This window comes from Garra rufa, chromosome 6 (genome assembly GCF_049309525.1).
Source record: "Garra rufa chromosome 6, GarRuf1.0, whole genome shotgun sequence".
In the NCBI taxonomy this organism is placed as follows: Eukaryota; Metazoa; Chordata; class Actinopteri; order Cypriniformes; family Cyprinidae; genus Garra; species Garra rufa.
In genome coordinates this window covers 16230918-16246829 of record NC_133366.1, presented here as the reverse complement: position 1 = coordinate 16246829, position 15912 = coordinate 16230918, and the positions used below count along the sequence as shown (strand labels likewise).

General features: G+C 38.9%; 1 protein-coding gene across 2 annotated transcripts; it reads right to left on the bottom strand.

The window, feature by feature from the left end:
* Nucleotides 1-3051: 3051 nt before the first annotated feature.
* smox (spermine oxidase) lies at nucleotides 3052-15291 on the bottom strand. 2 transcript variants are annotated; one of them, XM_073842916.1, is made up of 8 exons: nucleotides 15149-15291; nucleotides 11553-11787; nucleotides 11213-11439; nucleotides 10123-10296; nucleotides 9008-9296; nucleotides 8597-8923; nucleotides 5872-6032; nucleotides 3052-3569 (listed from the first exon to the last, which is right to left on the bottom strand). In XM_073842916.1, exons 2-8 carry the CDS (start codon nucleotides 11758-11760, stop codon nucleotides 3417-3419), a joined length of 1539 nt encoding a protein of 512 aa, XP_073699017.1. In that variant the 5' UTR covers nucleotides 11761-11787; nucleotides 15149-15291; the 3' UTR covers nucleotides 3052-3416. The 2 variants fall into 2 exon arrangements, with proteins under 2 accessions (XP_073699017.1, XP_073699016.1); XM_073842915.1 differs by having other exon boundaries at nucleotides 8597-9296.
* Between the last annotated feature and the right edge of the window lie 621 nt (nucleotides 15292-15912).

The following is a 15912-nucleotide window of genomic DNA, read 5'->3' as shown; positions in this document are numbered from 1 at the left end:
AGCCATCCACAACAGTGATCTCCCCAGAGTGACTGTAAATCAAGGGTCTCACATTAATACTGCTCTGTATCTCAAGCTCTGGTGTTCCTCTGACATTTGTTTACAGCTAAACAAGCATATGAGTAAACACTGGTCTACAGATGTCTTTGGGAATTCTCATGTCCATAAGGTCTGAAAAAAAAGTCCGTCTGTCAATGCTTTGAGTGATACTATAGCATATGTTTCTGTTTACATGCATAAGGGCTCTTTTGTAAGCACAAACAAGGCTTTGCTATTATTAAATAAGGACGTGCATGTGAGGATCTAAAAGGTTAGGTTTTTAAAGAAGAATAGATAGAAGAATATTAATGTATACCTTGCACATTAATTCAAATCATAGCATTAGAATCAGCCAGGTCAGGAACAAGAGGTCAAAAGGTTAAAGTTAAAATAAGAACAGTGTCAGCTCCCTGTACACTGGCACTTTGGAGGCTTCTGTATCGTGGGAATGCCCTCTAGTGTGTCTGTCAATTTTACAGGCCAGAAAACATTTGAAATCTTTCTCAGTACAAAAAGCTGAACACCAAGAGAGAGATAAATCTCATGGACATTTTCCCCCAAAATATGTCTGCCTATAAAAACAACAAAAACGGTATTGGGGTTAGTTTGTGTCACTGCACGAATACACTGGGAATAGAAATAGTACAGGAATAGCGAAAAGAGTTCTGCTTTAAAATCTTTGCATCTGGGATGTTAAAGTTAAGCTCAGTTTACATTTACATTTTAATTTACATAGAAAGAGCCCAGTATGTGATATGATTTTTCTTTTAAATGTTATGCTGTTTCAGTGTTACTTACAAAGCAGAAATCTTTTTTTTTTAAATTGCTTTGTTTTTAGCATCACTGAAGTCTAATCATTGAAGACAATTATTAAATTTTTTTTAAATATTAACTTTGTATTATGCTAACATTTTTTAATAAAAAACAATGTGCACCATTTTTTCATAATATAATTTTAAAGAAGAAAACAACCAGTGGAGCAAGTAACAGATGAAAAACACAAATGCAACTATTTTATTGCAAGGTATGAGAGATGAAAATGTATTTAAAACTACATGTATACTTTGTTGCTTTTTATTATTTAAAATAATCTATTTATCTCTTAAACCTTTCCTAATTTGAAAACCGCTAGTTTAAAGCAACTGTTGACAAAAGTGAACCCTGGACCACAAAAACAGTCGTATGGGTAATTTTTTTCAGATTTATGCATCAGTTGAAGCTGAATAAATAAGCTTTCCGTTGTTGTATGATTTGTTAGGATAGGATGATACTTGGCCGAGATGCAACTATTTGAAAATCTAGAATCAGACGGTGCCAAAAAATCTAAATATTGAGAAAGCCGCCTTTAAAGTTGTCCAAATGAAGTGTATCACTAATCAAAAAATTGGGAGGTGGAAAAAATTGTGTCATATTAATTTTGTTTGATGTTATATAAGTGACGAATACGTTTACATTATAAGCATAAACTTTTAAGCATCTTATCACTTGATATGAAAACAACGTCGTCAAATAGCTCCGCCCTTTTCAATAACTGTGTTGCCAAGTCCTTGGTTTTCCCGTGGAAATAGGCTGCTTCAACACAGTTGCCGCGGGTTGTTTTTCATGTCCGCGGGTTGAAACGACCCCAAATAATATATAGTCCCTGGAATGCTAATTTTAAAAGGGGAACCCCGCCAAAAATGTGTATTTTACCCTCCTGGAACGCGATTTTTACAGGGACTAGTGGGGCTAGTTTCAAGTAGCAATTGGGAAGGTTTTGTTGTGAAAACCTGGCAACCCTGCTTAGGTGACAGTTAATCAACTAGTTTACAAACTGTTCATGGTACGAAAAGCGCCATTTTAGAGTCATGACCCTCTCATCTAGCTAAAAAGGTAAGCAGCTATCTCCCTTTTTATATTATTTAAACGTGTATTTTGTGCACAAGATAAGCCTATATTTGGTTATTGAAACTTAACTTGTAATCATGACTCTGGGATTTTACAAATATATATGATAAGAAGATGGCACACTGTGGGAAAAGTTACGGAAACCTTTCTTGGATATGTCGATGTGAATGAAACACTTGCTAAATGTAGCAAATAATTAAACAAGCCTCGTCTAGTGATTTTCTTCCCCACCAGAAGATGGCAGTCAATACATTAAGCTTAGAATCACTGAGGGCATTCAACTCATGGAACTCAAAAGGCAAACAGACTGGAATTAATTATTACAAAAAAAACACTATTAACGTAATTTCTACAAAAATATATATATATTTTTTTTTAAAAGGAAACAACAACAGTAAGAATAATAAATAAAGATACATTTTTGTTGTTTTTAATAATAAATAGTGTAGCTCTGCAGTAACATGAAACCGAGATAGTCATCCTTAATTTGGTATGTTAATGATTCATCTAAAATGGCCTAATTAAATCCTGTACAGCTTAAAGGGATAGTTCACACAAAAATGAAAAGGTCTGTCAGAGACTGACGTCAACGCTGCCCTCTTGTGGTCGGTCAGTATTTTCGTTTTCCTGTGGCTAACCATTGTTTCAAAATAGAGCAGAGCACTAAGACTACAATTTATAGTCATACAGAGCCAAAACTGTATTTTAAAAAACGTATCGTTGCACTAGATGATGCACTGAATAGCACTATATTTAAAAGAAAAACAAATACCTAAATCTTTGAAGCCTGGTAAGTTAGTTCAATCACTATATTTCAAAGATATGTAGACCCGGTTTCACAGACAGGGCTTAGGCTAAACCAGGATTAGGCCATAGTTCAATTAGGACAATTAAGTAATGTTTTATAAAGATGCTTGCAAAAAAACATTACTGATGTGCATCTTAAGACGAAACAAAGGCACTGATATATTTTAAGATCAAACAGTGCAATTTTATTTCAGTTGAAACAACTCAGACTTACATTTTAGTCTAGAACTAGGCTTAACCCTTGTCTGTGAAACCGGGGGGTAGTTTAGTAAGAGAAGATTAACTTGAAACAAACTTGGAAAAAAAGAAAACACACTGTTCTTCACATTAACATACACTTTATTCATATCAAGTTTTTTTTGTTTTAATTTTTAAAGACAACATTAAATACAGAAGGCACTTACAAAAATTGTTAAATTATAGAAACATATTAACATGGATTAAAAATAATAAGAAAAAATGATACGGACCAGAGATAGCGCCACATGGCAGCCTTGTACAATACATCTCAAGTAAAATCTACGGAGCGCTAATTTAAATACAGTATAAAGAGGATTTATTGTTATTAGTTTAATGCCCCTACTAGGTTTTCATACATAATTTCATCATTCGAAATACAGAAAGCACATAACACATTTGTTTTTGTCACTAGTAAGTGGTTCTTGTTTTTGTTGCAACTTATTTTAAATGTTAGGCTTTGTGGTTTCTGCACCAAAGGAGTACTGGTACAGCTCGATCAAGCGGTTGGCCTCCCTCTGCCCTGACAACAAAGCACCATGGGTAGTGGAATAGTATTTTCTATGGGTGGCCTCCCCAGCAAACAACACCTGTAGAGGCTTTAGATAAAAGAAAAGGAAAGAACAACAAAGAGTTAGCTTGACCAAACATGTGCTCTACAACATTACTGCCCTGGGGCCCAGTAAGCGATTTAGTTTCTATCTTCCTGCTATAGAAAAGTGATTTAACAGTCTCCAGCCACTTGTTCTTTTTGTGCAGCATGCTTTGCGGGGTCAGACTGTTCCTTTCAGACCCTTAATTGGCCAGAGCATGTTTGTGTGCGTAGATGTGCGTGTCTGTCTGGCCCTTGTACAACTCAACCTTCTCATCTGACTCAAATTTCAGTCTCAGTGCTGCACAGCTCAACATAACACATTTTAAAAAAACACCATGCAAGCAACTCGGGTCAGCCTGACTTTAGAGCAGTCATGGGAAATTCAAACAATGACTTGAAGCGAAGAGGCCGTGTAAGAGGTTCTAAACAGTATTCGAAGCACCTGCTATTTTTGGTTTAACAGGCAGATATAGGCACCTATAAAAAGCAGTGATACTAGGGCTGCTCGATTTTGGCAAAAATCATAATCATGATTATTTTGATCAATATTGTAATCACGATTATTTAACACGATTATGACTGGGTCCAAAACTTTATATTAGTGATTAATTTAAAGATAGCAATACAGCAGAAAAAAATATACAAATAAAAAAACAGTGCTTTAAAAAAAAATACTGAAAAAGTCTAAAAAAGTCTAACAATACTATAGAAATTAAATAGAATTATTTGAATGTAAAATAAAACAGCGTCTTCACTGTAATAGTTAAACATGCTTTGCTTCTTATTAAAACTACAAAACTACAAAATTCAAGAGCTGTGAGTGATTTTTCTTTTTGTATTTTTACATTTTATTAATATTAAGCACAGAGACGGCAGAAGGAATATTATTTGATGCCATATACTGTTACAGGTGCATTTTCATTCTCAACCGTTTATAATAATTTAAGACATAACTGACGAGAGTTTACATGAATAATCACCAAGCACCTCATTCTGAAATATTTTTGTGTGCATTTGACCATTTAGGTGCGCACCTTGAGCTAAAAGATAACTTTACATGTCCGTCTCTGAGCGCATACACAGAACAGCACAAGTTTTCTTACGCGCTTTTAAAAACAGTACAAAGAAACATTGATAAATCAAGCACGTCCTGTTTTATGAAAGTCACGTTACATGATTTTGCTGATTTGCATGTGAAATGGAGGCTTTTATAGAGGAGCAAAATCGCGCCACTGGTAAGGGGTGGGGCGCAATAATAGTTTCATCTCGATTACTGCATTTTCATGATGGTTTGAAGCAGAAATCGAATCCGAATTTCGATTAATTGCACAGCCCTAAATGATACTTACATATACTTTGTTGTTCCAAAAAGCTACTGCATAAATTCAGATACCTTAAAGGTACCATAGAATGCATTGAGAGAATATTTTAAATTGTTCTCTGATATCTACAAAGAAGGTTTATGGCATAGGAAAGGGCAAAGAAATTTCCAGAAACCGTTTTACAGGTCAATTTACAACCCTAGGATTTGACCCTAGAATGAAATGCTCTGTTTTTGCCTTATTTGGAAGCTTCATGAATAATAATGAGCTCTGCTCTGATTGGCTGTTTCACAGAGCGGCTCAACTCTATAGCTGGCACATTGACAAAAATATATATTTAATTAGGAGCTCTAGCCGCTTTTAATATGAGGTTTGTTGAATCTGCGTTTTGAATCGCCGACATTTTAGTCTCATTACTGTGATAGCTCTGTGTAACGTTATAATGCAGAGGGAGTGCTTCTTACCACACAAGTTCAGCTGATTCTCAGTGAAACTCGGGATCTGTAAATCATTCGCCATCATCAGCAAAGTTATTTCTCCATCATTCACCATCATCAGCACAGTCATCTCTCTGTTTATGTGGTAAGTGAAATCTTTTGGACTGCAATGTAACAGACTAGCGCTAGGATTAAGCTAACCGTGTCCCTTCAGTGACTCGCCTTGTTTTACTGATGTGCTGACGTTACTGATGATTGAGCGATGCAAATGTTGGAGGCATAACTATTAACGATCCCGGGGAAAGTTTCGTAACAGTCGGTGTTATGTTGGAATTGACCTATTTTTCGGTGGTCTTTTGCAAATACTAGATTTATATAAGAAGGAGGAAACGATGGTGTTTGAGACTCATGGTATGTCATGTCCATGTACTGAACTGTTATTATTTAACTATGCCAAGGTAAATTCAGTTTTCCATTCTATGGCACCTTTAACTATGTTAAGCTCATACTGCAATTTTGCAAAACAAAAGTGAAAATTTCAACTCACTGGAGCCTTAGTGTTCTTAATATAAGGCAGTGGCTCAGCTAGTTTCTCCACATCTCTGCCGCTGGAGCCCACTCGAGTGAAGGAGTAAGAACCCCGGATATAAGGATTACTGCCCCACGAGGAGCGCAGGATCCTCCTTGGTTTCGGAATATTCTGGTTCCCTGTTAGAAACATCAAAATTAATTGACTTTTTGCTATAATGCATCGTTGCTACAATTTTCAACCCAGCTAACCAAGAGAATACTTTGTACACAAATCCTTTTTTCTTTTAAAGTGTAATGTAAGGTGTTGTTCTTTTACACTGATGTATGTTTGTTTTGGTGGTGTAGGTTTAGTGGGCACGTGTTGAAACAAGGGAAGTTAATCCTAAATCTACTGTCATATAATGACAGAAATTAGGGTACCTTTCAATTATCAGTGGTAAGGTGTGACCAAATCCGATTTCTGCACACTAATTATAACTGTCTGGGGCAGATGGGAGGGAAACCTGCTGTGGATCTGGATTAAAACACACTGACCTAGTTAAGAGGAATGCCAGTCTGTTCATCATCCACAGAGAATGTGTGCATTGACCCTTATATTTGACTTGTGTTCTGTCATGAAAGGGTTACAGTGGAAGAGAAACCAGAGTTGTTTACAGTTCAGTACAATCTTTTACATGACCCTGGAAACTTTAGAGCCATTGTCTATACATTTATACCAGTCACCTTGTCAGAGGTCCCTTTTCTATCCTGATTTAACAGGAAAATCCTTCTTGCCTTTTTGTCATAGAGAAATATAATGCATGTAACAAAACTGGATGACAAACTTGAATGCATTAAATCCCTGAAACTCTAGTCGTGGCCAAAAGTTTTGAGAATTACATAAATATTGGAAATTGGAAAAGTTACTGCTTAAGTTTTTATAATAGCAATTTGCATATACTCCAGAATGTTATGAAGAGTGATCAGATGAATTGCATAGTCCTTCTTTGCCATGAAAATTAACTTAATCCCCCCAAAAAACTTTCCACTGCATTTCATTGCTGTCATTAAAGGACCTGCTGAGATCATTTCAGTAATCGTCTTGTTAACTCAGGTGAGAATGTTGACGAGCACAAGATCATTATGTCAGGCTGATTGGGTTAGAATGGCAGACTTGACATGTTAAAAGGAGGGTGATGCTTGAAATCATTGTTCTTCCATTGTTAACCATGGTGACCTGCAAAGAAACGCGTGCAGCCATCATTGTGTTGCATAAAAATGGCTTCACAGGCAAGGATATTGTGGCTACTAAGATTGCACCTAAATCAACCATTTATAGGATCATCAAGAACTTCAAGGAAAGAGGTTCAATTCTTGTTAAGAAGGCTTCCAAGAAAGTCGAGCAAGCGCCAGGATCGTCTCCTAAGGAGGATTCAGCTGCGGGATCGGAGTGCCACCAGTGCAGAGCTTGCTCAGGAATGGCTGCAGGCAGGTGTGAGCGCATCTGCACGCACAGTGAGGCAAAGACTTTTGGAAGATGGCCTGGTGTCAAGAAGGGCAGCAAAGAAGCCACTTCTCTCCAAAAAAAAACAAACATCAGGGACAGATTGATCTTCTGCAAAAAGTATGGCGAATGGACTGCTGAGGACTGTGGCAAAGTCATATTCTCAGATGAAGCCTCTTTCCGATTGTTTGGGGCATCTGGAAAAAGGCTTGTCCGGAGAAGAAAAGGTGAGCGCTACCATCAGTCCTGTGTCATGCCAACATTAAAGCATCCTGAGACCATTCATGTGTGGGGTTGCTTCTCATCCAAGGGAGTGGGCTCACTCACAATTTTGCCTAAAAACACAGCCATGAATAAAGAATGGTACCAAAACAACCTCCAACAGCAACTTCTTCCAACAATCCAACAACAGTTTGGTGAAGAACAATGCATTTTCCAGCACGATGGAGCACCGTGCCATAAGGCAAAAGTGATAACTAAGTGGCTCTGGGACCAAAACGTTGAAATTTTGGGTCCATGGCCTGGAAACTCCCCAGATCTTAATCCCATTGAGAACTTGTGGTCAATCCTCAAGAGGCGGGTGGACAAACAAAAACCCACTAATTCTGACAAACTCCAAGAAGTGATTATGAAAGAATGGGTTGCTATCAGTCAGGATTTGGCCCAGAAGTTGATTGAGAGCATGCCCAGTCGAATTGCAGAGGTCCTGAAAAGGAAGGGCCAACACTGCAAATACTGACTCTTTGCATAAATGTCATGTAATTGTCGATAAAAGCCTTTGAAACGTATGAAGTGCTTGTAATTATATTTCAGTACATCACAGAAACAACTGAAACAAAGATCTAAAAGCAGTTTAGCAGCAAACTTTGTGAAAACTAATATTTGTGTCATTCTCAAAACTTTTGGCCACGACTGTACACAAATCTCCTGTCTGGAAATTATTTACCTTGATTGTTGTGTAAATGCAGCTCTTTAGAGCATCAAAACAGGGATTATATGAATCAGGGGAAAGGTATTGCGAAGCTGAAATATCATTATGCAAACAACACATTAACAATGCTCTTTCTTCTAATGACAAATGCCAAAGAAAGGTTACAGTACTCTGAAGGCTTAGTGGTAGTGGGAAATTAAGTGCAATTCAATGACATAATTTACTGCAGAGAATTAAGAGAGGTGTAATTTTTTTGTTTTGGTTATAGTTTAAACAGGATTTCCAAATGGCAAGAATCTTGTGGACACTACTTGTGCATGTGCTCACCTGTAAATTGACGCAGTAGTTCAGTGCATATCTCTGCCACAGTTTCGTCGTCACACCTTTCCATGCGCAGGGCCTCGTCTCCGCAGATCCAGCCACTTAGCATATGGCCATAGCGCTCCGGCGGATACAGCACATCAAAGCTGCAGATCTTTCGGTACCACAGCTCTTCCGGGTACGCCTGGCTCTCCAGTTGTGCCTCGTCCTCCCACACAAACTGAATGCTGTTGCACTCTGGGCTCCAGAAGGGCTCTGCAAACTCTAGAAAGATCTTGTCGGTAGTGCTAATGCCCAGTTTCTGGATGGCCTGTGCCTTGTCTAGCGGCAGTCCTGGTGAGAAGAACGTCTCGTGAGCTTTCTTCAGGACCCCAAGAGAAGCCGTAACGATCACGTGGTCTGCCAGCAGACACTCACCATCTTCGCACTCCACACAGACCGGAGAATGGCTGGGCCGTTGGTCCTGGTTATGGTCAACCTGGTCTACAATTTCCTCTGTATCATGGGAACTGCAGTTCCAGTGGATGCGGCGGACAGGCTTGCTGAGGCGGAGGACACGACTTGGGATGTCTTGAGCCAGAATCTCAATGATTTTAATGAAACCAGCAGGAATGACGTGGTGAGCGCCGGGAATCTCGGTCCACTCACCAAACTCACTTAGAGACACTTCATCCATGCTGGGGGAACTGCTTTCGCAGCTCTCCACCTGAGGCACAAAAGAAGATATTAAGAAAAGAAGAAATTGCGCATTACCAGTGACTTACCAACATCTTGCTGTTGAGGTATTTTGATGACCATTGATAAATAGCCTTGCAAAGATTCATTTACTGTTGTTTTCACACAGAAAATGCTTGAGCTCTGCTAAACACACCATTTATTCTAAGGTTACACTTCCACTTTGTACTGCTGTAAACAAACACAGGCAGTCATAGTCTAACAGGCATATGGCCAGCTGAGTGCTTTTTCTGGTCCTGCCCCTTCCTCCCATAACCTCTAGCATTACAGGATGACATTCAATGTCTGTCCTACTTTTACCACAGTAATCCAGAGCTTTTATTACTATGAGAATTTCTGTGAATAGCCTGACTAAACACAAACAGTACTGGGAAGGCTTTTATAAAGAAGTTTAATTATTTCATGAATTGTAAATACAAGCCCATTGTGAGTCTAGGTCAAAGTGTGGGAAATGATTAAAACAGTAATATGTTTGGAATCCACACCCCTTTGTATTTCGCAAGAGAAACTCTCTGTTGCAAGTGAGTGGGAAACATGCACAGCAGTGAGCTTGACGTCACTGTTATCTTACAAAGGTTCAATGTGGTTGATGTTGTCATAGAGTTTCTGTAAATATGCTCACAAAATGAAGTTATTTCCGGTTGTGGCTTGTTATGGCTATGACAAGCATGATGCCACACATACAATTTCAAAATCAGGTCTATAGAGATATATCTTGTTTTTTTAACTACCCTTTGATAGTTGAAACCTTGATTTATGTATGAAGAATCTCTCTTAAACATTACAGCCCTGCTCACCTTGAGGTACTGTTGTAGCATAGATAACTTGAGTTTCTTGGTGCTTTCCGAGTCATAGGGATCAAGCATGATCTTCTTGCGCACCACATCTCGTGTGAAGATCCCCACACTGTTTTGACTCTCGGCTCCCACAGGCTTTCCATTCTGGAAGAACTCCTGAGTCAGCTCGTACACCTGCACCAAGGATGTTGTTCAACAAGATTAGGAGAGAGAGATTGTAGAGTCATCGGATCATGGAGCTAGCCTTAACACAAACAAGGGTTTAATTGCATTAGTTACTGAGGTTGGAATACACTTGGGTCAAAATATTGCAATTCTGTCATCTTCTATGTGTTGTTCCAAACCTTTATACAAGAAGACATTTTGAAGAATGTCATTGACCACTGACTTCTATTGTATAAACAAAAAACAATGAAATATTTCTCAAAATATCTTCTGTTATATTCCACAGAAGAAAAAGTCAAACAGGTTTGGAACATCATGAGGATCTTTAAATGATGACAGAATTCATAGAAATTCATACAACCTCACTCGTACGATTTGTCTAGATCCCAGTGACTGGTAGGTTTAGGTTTGTGAGTGAGGTTGTACAAATTGTCCACCTCGTAAAATATGACTTGCCATGAGATTGGGTTGGAAAGGCTCAATCTGAGAACACCAGCTCAGGATGAGATAACAACCACAGAACACATGACTTTGTGTTCTGTGACTACTCTGGCAGCTGTGAGTTTGAAGTGAAAAGTGCTTTCACTGGCAAAAAAATAACAACTTCTTCAAAGAGGGCAGAGTCAGATGACTTAGCAGTTTGTTCAGCAGACAGTAACAAAGTAACAGTCATAGTTAACCAACAAAATGTTGAGCAGGTATATTAAGGAACAAAAATGCTGAGATTCTCTGGACTGTTTCAGGTCGCGTGAGGGCATTAATGAGCAAATTTTCAAGTGCCTTGAAATGCATCTCAATATGATTGGATTGCTGAAAGCATGTCTTGATACCAGCTGAAAACAGGGCCATACTGCATCCAAGGTAATCAAGCCTTATAGAGGCAATAGGCTACATCAAAAGAGGCTGCACTCAGCTCTTCAATCACCTCATTGTACAGGTCACTGAACTCCTCCACCAGATCCTTTGGGATCCGTTCGCCGTTGTTGGTCTGGTAGTGGGCCACACCATTCTTGGCATAGAGGCTGATGCGGCCCACACTCCTTTCCTCCTCAGTGGTGTGCTCCAGTAGCCCATTGTCCTCAGCCAGGTGGTAGATGGGGTTCCCATTTGCCCCATGGATCCAGGTTGCTCCAAGTTCCAAAGTGGTTTTACCTGTAGAAAGAGGAAGATGAGAGAGGCACCATGAAAAGACACATTTTTTGATCTGAGAAGGTTCAGGATGAAGCAATAAAAGGGATGCTATCATAACCAGATACTTGTCTCACCGTACTGAATGCTTTGCACTCTGCCTCCGATACGGTCTGAGGCTTCTAGCACCGTGACATTGGTGAAGCCGTTCTCCAAGAGGGTTTTTGTGGCGGCAAGGCCAGCCAAGCCCGCGCCAATTACTACTATTCGCGGTTGTCGATGTCTGTGTAAAGCACTACTAAGAGGATCATCAGTGCTGTCTGAAGATATTTCACAACTTTGCATGCCGTCCAAACTCTTCTTCTAGGGAATCTGGGGAAAGGTCAGATGGGGATAAACTATTAGAGTGAACAGCAAGCCCTCCAGCAAGACAAGTAATCAAGATTATTCACAGAACGGAAGAACACATCAAAGATACAGAACTTTACATCTTTGACCATGTGGTTTATAGGAATGACTGCAACACAGTGTCTTTTCAAAGCACAACCTTAAATAACACCATTACCAAAGTAAGGTTTCTTATCGCCAACCTCATGTTGAGAGTGTTTATAGCACCACAGTGCTGAACAAGAATGAAGACCAAGCAAAAAGGCCGGTGAAGAGTGAATTTGTGTCCTCAGATGGGTAAAGATTTGAACTGAGAATCAGTCAAATGTCATCATACAGAACCCATTACACTAGTAAATGGAAATGGCCTGTATGTGGCTGTGAAAATAATTACACTGTGATAGCCACAAGGAAATGAATGTGCTCTTCACATTTCCGTTCAGGCTTTTCAGGCAAGGCCTTCACGTAAACACAACGACAGCCACAAGGAAAAGATGCACCTGATGTTGGACACACCTCATAAGAGAAGTTTATCAAGGAAGAGTCATAAGGGAATATTGTCATGGATAAAGGACGTTATTATCGTGGACTAAACTGAGTTTTTCCTTTCATCAAAGTGAAAGGACAATGTTCTCTTCTTTGTATCATATGCAACTGCACACACTCCTTATCTGTCAACACTGTTGTTGTACCCCGTAGGCATAGCCTTGCGCATGCAATGAGGAAGAGATGGACAACTGTGAATGAATATGATTTAAATGAATGAGGTTGTGGCTACTATGCCCTCAGTACAAACCACAATAACCTCCTGTTGGGAGTTTGCACAGGCCAAATTCATTAACACAGTTTGTTATCAGACTGTTGAGAGGTCAGGAATGGCTGCCTGCGGCTTCTGTGACGCACAATGACAATCAGAACACTTATTATAAATACTAAAAGGAGCCAGTTGGTGGCTGCATTGTATCTGCTACTACAAGAATAGGTTGTTTCCTTCTTGAGAATTCTCAGCATGTTACCTCAATTGAATTTAGCCACACATCAGCAAATTTTACATATGGCTGAACTAAAAACTTCAGATGGTTTGTTACAAATACAAATGATAGATTTTCAAAGTTAATTGATCCACAACCATTGTCAGGGCAAAATCGCAAAATATGAAACCTTATCCTAGCTATAACGTGAAGTAATATTTATGTAATAAGGATTAGGTAAACACATAATATTTTCTTACACTGAACTGCTGGAAGCATGAAGCATTCTAGAAATCTCTATGTGTGGCCTACAGCTAGAAAAACAACCCAACTATAGACGAGCTTTGCAGCTGTAGCCTATATCCAAAATTACAGGGTCAAGTTTTTCCAGATTCTGGAAAATATAACAATGCTTTAAGAAGTTAAACTTAGACTATTCTTGTCATTTATAACTTAAGCAGAAGCTGCTTCTAAATCAGCTCTTTGGTTACTGCCAGCAGTGATAGTATGAGATGTGCCTGTGAATGTGTCATCTCCTTGATCTCCACTGACCTCCTGTTGAACTGAGAGAAGCAGTAAGATGTTTATCAGTGACTCACAGAAACTCCTAGGAAAGATGCTCCTGAGGTGGAGAGGTTCTTTGATGGGGTCCTGAAATGAAAAGGTCTGGATAACCTCAAGTGCAACTGCAGGTCCTAACTGCATCCGTTCCAATCTCTCGCAGTTTGACAACCAGAGTGTATGTGCAATGTTTAGCAGAACGAGTGCTCTCTAGATCGTGGAGCACATCAGAACTTCCTGAAGGCATTTCAAACAGCTGTACCAAATAAAACATAACTACAGACGTTCACCTTTTTTTTTTTCAACACAGTGGTCATGGTTGAGAAGGCCTGTGTACGAAACATTGTATGCATGAGAAAGTCCCTGCCTTTTGGTACATCTGGTTTCAAGGCAGAGGCCACAGAAGAGAAGGTCATATCTTGTGAAGTTAGAATGAGGTCATAACGGAAAACTAGATGTAGTGTATATGAGGCATGGTTTTCATTGTTCCAGTCCACTGATTGGACATTAGATGACCCATATAAGACTGTCTTTCAAACTTTAATTTTTTTTAAACAAACCCTTATGTTCCCTGTTAGCATCACTAGATGTTTTAGGCACTTTTGCCCCTTGTTATTAGACAGTGATCAATGTAAATCATAAGAAAAAAGTTTCAAAACGACAGCAAATCTGATGCAAAATGAAACTAGAGACATTGTCTCACAATAAAAAGAGAAGTAACTGATGTATTTTGAAACTCTCCTATTTGAGCAGCCTCAGATAGCACTACTCTTACATCACTGTGGCTTGAACATTTTTTTTTTCTTTCTGTGGACTTTATAAGCATTATCCTTGTAGCAGGACAATAACCACACAACGTGTCCCGGCACCTCACTTGCCAGAGATTAAGGGTGGGCTTTGGGGGAGGCAGACACTCTGAAAACACAACCTACATACTCTATAATGCCCCCCCCCAGTCACACATTGTAGGACAAAGGATGTATATCACCGCTGAAAAAGTTTTCCCCTCATCCCATCCTACATTATCAGCATGGTCCCTTTGTTAAAAAAGACTTGGAATTGTTAAACAGTCCCATATTTAAGACTTACAGGAAATAAAACAGGACAGGAACTGTCTATGTGGAGAAGATAACCTTCACCAAGCCGGTAGAGGAATCTCTTTCCTGATCTTGTAGCTACAGGAAAGGATTTTATCTATACAAATTAATCAGTTAGCCTATTATTATGCTTGCATGGTCATATATGATTGATTTGAAATAGCTGTGTGTACATAAAGCCTAAAGCACTGGGTCATTTGAGTTGAGATAAGCGAAGTTTGGCTGATGATAAAGTAGGAGCACAAAGTGCGTCCAGTGGAATCAGCGCTGCCACGTAACTACATACTGTCACGGGCGAGTGGCCTCCAATGATAAAAAAAATAAATAAAGGTCAACCTATAGCATTTGCCAAATATCCTTTTCATGAAATCAACCATCACCTTTTATTGTAGCTATTTTAGCTAACTCAACATGTAAGTCATAATTTATATGCCTTAAAACAACAGCGCGTTATTAGAAGCAGCTCAATGAAAACTGAATTGTAACAGACAATAGACTGTGCTTTCGAAAAAAATAACGGAAAAAAAACAAAAAACGAAAAGGACAGAGAAACACCTTCGGTCCAGTGTGAAAACACTGATCAGTCCTGCGAGTCAGTTTTGTTTACGATTTTGTTTGGATTCACCGTTTCTCCTGTTTACAACCTACATCATTAAAACGCGGAGTACCGTAGCGGTATAAACACACACAAATCATCTTATTTAGTACGGCCTTTACCTGACTTTGTCGTCTTCAGCGTAAAGCGGAGAGCGATCCTCTATTCTTTGTATATTCGCAACGTCTCGCTTTGTATTTATGTGTCTTGAAACCAGAAGCAGCCAGTTTAGTCGATGCCGCTGCCTCCTCGCTGAATAAATATGAGGAACCGTGACGTACCGCCACGAAACCAACACCGGCGCTTAAGCGAGTCTTGGCGTGACTCACTGTTTGTCACAGGGGCGTTTGAACTAAACACAAAGCCCACCCCTCTTGTAGTAATGAGAGAGTGAAGCTGGTTTTGTTCTGTTTTGTGATAGTACGGCGAAAGCCTATCCTTATGCAAACAAACAAATGTATGGTTGAATAAAAGAATGAGTCAATGAGTATTTCAATGTAAGTGCTGAACACTATATAAATACTTTAAAGCTGCATATAAACCTACATACTGTACATAGAATATTGCTTAACATAGTTCATGTCTACATGAGTTAATGAAGATACACTCTTTTTATTCTGTAGTTATTAAAAAAATGAAGTCCTAAAAGTGTTTTTAGTCTCTGAATGTTAACATTCCGAACAAGAAATCGTGATATTCATAATCGAAAAATCCATCACATTTGTAACACTAGCTTGAAAATGATTTTTTTTTTAAACTTGGGTTATAGCACATTTTATACCAACATTTATTTGTTTATTACAAAGTTATATGTGACCCTGGACCACAAAACCAGTCATAAGTTTTTTTTTTTTTTTTTTTTTTACTTTTATACTGAATAAATAAG